This window comes from Brachyhypopomus gauderio, chromosome 11, assembly GCF_052324685.1.
Source record: "Brachyhypopomus gauderio isolate BG-103 chromosome 11, BGAUD_0.2, whole genome shotgun sequence".
NCBI lineage: Eukaryota > Metazoa > Chordata > Actinopteri > Gymnotiformes > Hypopomidae > Brachyhypopomus > Brachyhypopomus gauderio.
Genome location: NC_135221.1, coordinates 5093239 through 5100964, shown reverse-complemented (window position 1 = coordinate 5100964; position 7726 = coordinate 5093239). Strand labels below are relative to the sequence as shown.

The following is a 7726-nucleotide window of genomic DNA, read 5'->3' as shown; positions in this document are numbered from 1 at the left end:
CGGAATACCTGGGGTGGAGCGTGGCACTGGGGACGCGCCGAGGTCAAAATGGTCTTAGAGCAGTTTAGAAAACATGAACTTAGGAACAGACGTGACACATAATATTGGCTGTTTGTTTTGCTTTGGCAATATCCATAATCTACACGGTGCTACTTAAGTGAAATATCTGAATATCTGTATGAAAGTGAATTTTGTATTGCATTAGACAACATTTGCTTGAATAATTAAATATTATCTAATACATAACTAGATAAAAACAAACACTCGATCAACTGTATTATTTTATAGCTAATGCGCTATAAAGAGATAACAAAAGACGTCTCTTTGTGTGACACTGATTCGGTCTCTGGTCACTGGCCTCAGCTCATCAAAAGAGTAACACGTGTGGTCTACTGATATATCTGCATGTCACGAAATGTGACAAAGTGCTGTGAGTTGTACGCCGTGGCCCACGGCCCACTGGCAGCTCCAGAGAGACGGAGGGAGCGGCGGAGTCTGAGTCATGCTTCCTTGCTAGTGACAGCGGTGAGCTGCCTGCTTGGCCCGCAGCTATGAGCTGCAGCCCGGATCACTGCGACGGATCTGAAATCTACAGCAGAACACTCCGACCTCGTCCACGACTCATGCGGGCACACCAACCTGAGGTCTGACAATGAGAAACGAATTAAGCGTCCTATGTTAACGTTCTTGTATCGTATGCAAGGCATATACCCCGAACAAACATTTAAGTTGTTGTTTTGGATTTTCTCACTAAAAATAATAAATACTTAACCTAATACCTAACTAGCAAATATGTACTTTTAGGATATCTAAGTCACTGTGGATACCAACTGTTATCAGCATTCTCTCTGTTTTCCAATTTCAAACAACACTTTCACATCGCTCAGCTTTCACTGAGGTAAATTTGTAAAATGTTTTTGCTTCTGTGTGAGGGTAAGAATTTTAATTGGACAGCATAACAATTTATACTGCAGTACGTAAAGAATGTAACTGCTGCGATGTCCTTGTTAAAATGTTAAAGGAAATGACGTGTCTGCTGCACGCTCCATGTCCTTGAGAACGGAAATGAGTGTGGCTAATTTTTTACTTTTCCCAAAAGGGAAGACCAGATGTATTTGTTACCTCCTCTCTTCTGATGTTGTGATAAGGCATTTGGTCCACACAAGCCAATAAAGCACGACAGACACCTAAACCTAAAAATGCCATTTACTGCTTATTTATTAACTCTTATCCAGAGTGACTTACAATGGAATTTACTGTCTGTTCACATAATGATTATTTAAATCAGAGTCATTATTTGCACTTAACATTGGGTGGGTGATCATTTTATTTTTTTGGCCCTAAATAATATTGTCCTCCATAGAGCTCCATCAACAGATCACATGAGGCTTCAACAGGTCTGGATTTGTGAAAGCATGTGTATGTTTCTTCTATGTGTGTGCATGGTCTGGGGGGGGGGGGCCCTTAGCAAAATCACATTCCAACCATTGTGTCCTCACATTCCTCAGCCTGCCCCATTCATTCTGTAAGACTGGGGCTCCAGAAGGCCTTGGCCAATGGCAAGCCGCCGAGGAGCTCTGAGGCACCGTTGACTATGGATAGATATCGGAGTGGGCCGGTGTCACTTTCAATCTGCAACAAAAGGTGAATGCTATTTGCCTCAAAACTCTTAGTAACGGCAAATCTGTAGTCCCGGCATGCCACGGTAGACAGACGGGGGGTTCAGGGCAAAAAGGAATTACGCTTTTCCCATAGATACCTTTTGGAAAAGTTTTATTGGAACAAGCAAGTGTGAAACATTTTGTTACAGTTTGATATCCCATGACAAACCACTATGACTTTACAATTGACCTACATATAGACACAGAATCATTGTTGGACATCACAAAGACAACAATGAACTGATAATATCTGTTAAAATCAGCCTAATTGATGTTCTCAATAACAGATAAATCAGTCTCCACCGAGTTTCTCAGTGCCCCCATTCAACCCCACATCATGTGGACCAGTTGACCCTCAAGTTGGGGCGTCCTCCTACGACCACTTTATTACCCTAAGAAAACATTCGACCTGCGCATTTCAATGGCCCTGTTTGTCCATTCGGCCACCCTCATTAACATTCAGAGTGTAGGCAGGAGCTGGGGTCAGTTTCCCTCTCGGCGGCCCACAGCCTGGTCTGCTCGAGTACAGAGTAGAAGACCAGAAAAGATGGGAGCAAGTGTCCAGACGCAAGGATGTGGAGACGCAGCCGTTTAGGTGGCCAGATTAGGTAGGTAATGGGGCATAACGTAGAGGATGCTAAATATGTTAGTGGAGGGGGATTAAGGTAAACACTCAAGACAAAATGAGGTGTGTTTGTTGCTGCCAGCTCGAAGCTCTTTGTGTGTGGCGCTTTGCTCAGATCAAAGGAGTCAACAGATTGAATAAAGAGTTTCTATTATGTTGATTTTGGTTGTGTGGCTTCTCACACTTTAACCGATTTATATATTTTTTTCATACAACCAATGAGGTAATTGCAGACTTAGCAGAGTAAGAGCACAAATGCACACGTAATCCTTAGTGTCATGAGCTTTAATCCAAAAACACTTCAATCTAACACGAATGCACGCAAATATGAGGTAAACCATTCAGAAACACAAACAACATTCACAGCCAATACTTGAACATGTTTATTCACTTTAAATTACATGACAACCGATAATTTGAAAACGCATGTGCAGTCACAAAGCCAGGAAACAACAACATCTTGTTGGGTTTGACACATACTTTAGATGGCCATAGCGCTCCAGATATCACTAATACTGGCCCGTTGAGGTGGCTCTATGAACATGGTCAGCTCACCAAAAGCGGAACTGGCCACTGTAACATGGTGTGAAAAACAGAAGGTGGTATCTTGAATGGCGTCTTCAGAGCTGTGGTTATCAAACAGAGAAGAAGCCAAAACTCAGAGTTGCCAAATGGTCAGTGAGCACCTCCCTCTCCTCCCACCATTACACCGTCAGCCATTAAACACCAACAGGGACTTTCTGAGCATAATTACATGACATCCAAGGACAGTTTACCATTATCTGGCGTGTAAAAAAAAAACATATTAAAGCTAAATTTGAGGAACAAATGTTTTAAATGGATTTTCATAATGTCATTTTAAAATTCGATATGTATTTGCCTCATGTGAGTTTAGAAGGAGAAGCTTATTATCTCAGCGTTTCCTGCTTATCTGTACATACAACATAAGACAATAAATGCTTTCACGATTCTTTCTCAAAGCACCTGTCCACCCAAAATGTGCAACCTTAACGCGGGCACACAGACAATAATTGTTGGCATGTAATAGATCACGTCTTGAAATAATGATGCAAATGTTGTTTATTGACCTAATTTAGGACACTGCTTCACAGTCAAAGTGGAATCTTTCTAAAGATTCTTAGAAATCAAGTGAATACTGTCCAACACTACATTTTCAACTGAACATTTGAATAAGACAATCTCATAAATAACAGGACTAGCCCTTTCTATTCCACTGTAGTTAAGACAGGCATGAATCAATCACTTGCACACAGATCTACCAAACCATTAACACAGTGGCTTGTCTTCTTAGATGCCATTGCCATGGTAACCTGTAAGCATAAGCAAAGACCAGGGTACTACATCTAGGGGTCTCTCGACAGACCGAACCTTTAATCACCAAGCTATAATACCCAGCTCATTAGAAAGGTTTACAGAGATGTAGCGGTTGGAGAACAGACATGTTGTATGACATGTTTCCAGTGAGAGGTTTCCAATGAGCAAAAGACACAGAGAGAGAGAGAGAGAGAGAGACGGAAGGTGAGAAAGATAGCACAACTGTGAAAAGGAAAGTTACTATTCCAATAAAACATTATTTTTTGCAAATGTAACACAGCTGGGTGTCACCCTGCAGAGAGAGGCTTTCACAACAACACAACAGTGCCTTGATCTCCTCCAAGGGTCATTTACTGCACAGGAAATGAGTGACAGAAGTGTGTGTGTGTGTGTGTGTATGTGCATGCGTGTGTGTTAATGTGTGTATGAGTGTGTGATGTTTGTCTGTGTACCTGCCTGTGTGTGTTTATTTAAAATCTGAGCCCACCAGAGAAGCACCATATTTCCTTAGACCCTATTAGTCACAGTTCTTACTTCTCAAGAAAGTCTATTAAATCACAAAAGCAGGACCCCTATTGAAAACAGAAGGTTAGGTCCGTGCACACACGAGGCTCTGGCCATTGTGCAAAACCTTGTGAGGACACCAGATAGGAAATGATGTCTATAGCATGGAACACAAACACAAGTTGACATGTTAACGTTTATGCAGTATTCGTCTTTCTCTGTGAGATACTCCGTTTAATGGTTTGGCAACTGCACAGGTCCTCATGGAAGTAGAAAAAACAATAAATCAAAGTTCCGTTTGTTAATAAGACTGCAGATAGCGTGCGACACTGGACAGCGAATTCTCTTTCCTCATCTTGATCGTTTAATCGTCCTTTCAAGAAAACCTTTTAGACGCAGGGGCAACTGCACCGTCCAGTCGAGTCACGGACCCAGTCGAGTCACGGACCCAGTCGGAAGGACGGCGAGCAGTAGATGGGGAGGAATACTGAAGGGGGGGTCAAACGTCTGGGAAGGTTCACTGAAGTCCGAAGAGGAGGAGGATGATGATGGTCAGCAGGAGGAAGAGTGCAGGCCCGCGGGCCACAGGCGCTGCCCCGGGCGCGGCCGCAGCTCCGTGCGAGTCCGTGGCCAACCTGGGGGTCAGGAGCAGCTCGTGCAAGGTGAGGTCGTCCATGGCCAAATTATCTGCCAGGTCTGAAAGACAGAGAGACAGGCAACGTTAACCGTATAATATATAACTGAACAACGGCGGTTATGTTGTATCACCTGAAAGAGGAAAAGGGGAATGTAGAGGTTTTGACCTTTACGGCAGGAAGAAACCAGCACTCAACACACTCCCCGCTGAAACAGAACCTGGAAAAGCTCCTTCCCATAAACGTTGTCATTGCCGGTACTGATTTACGGTTCTGTGAAGCAGTCCGGGCCAAAACAAACACCCCCGTGCATCCCAAGCTGAACAGACAATTGTAACATGCTGGAGACTCCATGAAACAGGAGCGCCACGTGATCCAAAAACAACCCAGGCCTCCGCACACCTATCTGGGTGTGAGCGGTACTGTCGTGACTCGTAAGAACCGCACACTGGATGCGACGACTCCCACAGTCTCCCTCAGGCTGGACGACACGGCTCCTCTCCTCAAACGGAGACTAAAACAACTTTTCAATTTACGTTAGCATCTCATGCTGAGACACACGGGCTGGGAAATGGGCCACGAGGGAGTCACAAATATGAAAAGTGAGTTATGAGAGAAGGCCAGAGGATATTAGTAATAAAGGATCACGAAGGAGAGGCACTCCAGCTATGTGAGGAAGAGGGTCCCGTCAAGCCCGCTGTGGAGCACCTCATTCCTCATTCTCTCCAAGACTACACATACCGAGTGTATACACACACACACACACACACACACACACACACACACACACACACACACACACACACACACACACACAGCGTGCACTTACACATGCATCCCCACACACACACTCACACACGCCCGCCCACACACACACACACACACACACACACACACACACACACACACACACACACACACACACACACACACACACACACACACACACACACCCTCTCCCCCTTCAGCAGCACATTTCTCACATACCTTTCTGCTCTCTCTAAGTAGCACTCACACCCCAGAGCTCCACTGTATGCCAGACACAACATCTACACAACAGACATAATGCTCATCAAACCACATACACATAGACAAATACACAAAAAAAAGGATCCAGTCATATTTATCCATCAACGCATATCTCAGAAATCCAAAACCACAAGCATCAATTCACAACACATACAGGCCTTAGTACATCTTAGTACAACCCTCACAAAAGATACTGCAATATCATAGTCTCACATGCAGAGGAGTTAAATACATTGTTCAAACCCTGCTCCGCTATGCCATTTAACGAAATGGAGACGTCTGCTCCCAAACCACAAGTCCACTGGCCACTCACCCCTTCAGCTACCGTCGCCCACAGAGGGACTACGGCCCCGCGGGGAGGACGTGCCGTGCTGGGATGGGGGAGACGGCCAAGCCTGAGCCTTAAGCTCCACCGGGGGCATGCGGTGGCAACCCAGCCCAGGCAGAAGAGCGGTGTGGCGGGGGCAGCTGGGGTCTGGGCTCAGGGGCTGCGTGCTGGGGGCTGGGGTCTGGCCTCAGGGGTAGCCTGGCGCTACAGAGGCCCGGTTCGGGGCAGCCGAGGCACACGGGAAGAGGGTGAACAAATAAAGCATGAGCCCTGAACGCTCGCCGAGATCTCTTTGCCATTACGGCAGTACTTGAACGCGAGCCAGGTGGCAGTTAACTTTCTCCTTCCTCTCTGTCCAGCGCCAGGCCACCACTCGGGGCATTCCTCTGGCCCTGAAAGTCGGATCTGTCATTGTGACAGCGCCACACTGTACCGCCAGTCCAATTAAAAACAGAGGTGCAATTCGATATAGCTTTTATATACACTACACCCTGGCCCAGGAGAAGTGCACCCATACGAATAAAACGCCAGATCCTGAGCACGTGTGTGTGCGAGCATTGTTCGGCGTGTAAGGGAGAAAGCATGGCGAGGTCTGAGAGGGTGTGAATCACTCGGGAAAAATCTTGGCATCCGCCGAGATTCAGTAACTCACACAAACACAATGACAAGGGGGGGGGGGGGCAGATGTAGGCTGATGGTGAGCAACTCCACACACACGAGGGGGTGTCAGAGAGGGGGTCACGTACCACGACCCTTCCACCCAAGTGGACGGGGAGGGGGCCTACGGAAACAGGCTTCACGTCCCTGTTCGCCGTTCCTCAACAGCGGGACTAATAATATCCGGTTACAGTCGGGCCACAAACACCTGTGTGTGGGTGGGGGTGTGTGTATGTGTGTGTGGGTGGGGGTGTGTGTATGTGGGTATGTCAGAGACAAAAGGAAGATGTTGAGGAGAGACCCGCACTTCGCAGCCGGAGCTCGAGCGGTCAGCAGGACGGATTAACAGATTTATGGGGGTGAATGTGTCTAATGTGGAACAGTCTGACACGGCAGTGCGGCGGAGTGTTCTGGGCTCCCGGACCCGCCCGTCCTCCACAACCCTCCCCTGCTCGGCTATCACTTTTCGAGAGGATCACACCCCAGGGGTCAACGCCATGCCAGCGTGGTCTGGCTGGCGTTATCACAGAGTTACGAGCTCCAGTTACCGCTGCGGGTGAAAGGTCAAAAGGCAGCCATTGACTGCTAACGGTGGAACAGAAGAGGCTCGATTCTGGAAGTGCATTACATTACACACAGAGGGACACAGAACACAGACGAACAACAAACACAGGTTCTTCGGGTTTACTGCAGGCCCACTACAGCGGAGAACAGAGGGACACTACAGGGCTTGTGCAGAGTGGACCGGAGAAGTAATTTTGCTTGTAATCCTGGGACCCTTAGCCGGGGGCGATTTCAAATGTCATTTGTGTAGACAGATTTATTCAAACATTAAAGAGCGGTTTCACAATGCACTGTCGGCACGCAGCTCTTTCTAATCAATTAGATATGCATTACTCATTCCCACAAAAAACCCAACGACCCAAAGCATCGTCTCACGGCTAAACGCAGT

General features: G+C 46.7%; 1 protein-coding gene across 3 annotated transcripts in view; it reads right to left on the bottom strand.

Moving 5' to 3' along the window:
* Window positions 1-1834: 1834 nt before the first annotated feature.
* gpc3 (glypican 3) overlaps window positions 1835-7726 on the bottom strand; it is an 88793-nt gene continuing 82901 nt past the window's right edge. For 2 of the 3 annotated variants that reach the window (XM_077021232.1, XM_077021231.1), the window contains exon 8: window positions 1835-4821. In XM_077021232.1, the coding sequence (XP_076877347.1) occupies window positions 4643-4821 (179 nt within the window). In that variant the 3' untranslated portion in view covers window positions 1835-4642. The remainder of the gene's footprint in view (window positions 4822-7726) is intronic. The other variant, XM_077021230.1, reaches the window with a different exon arrangement.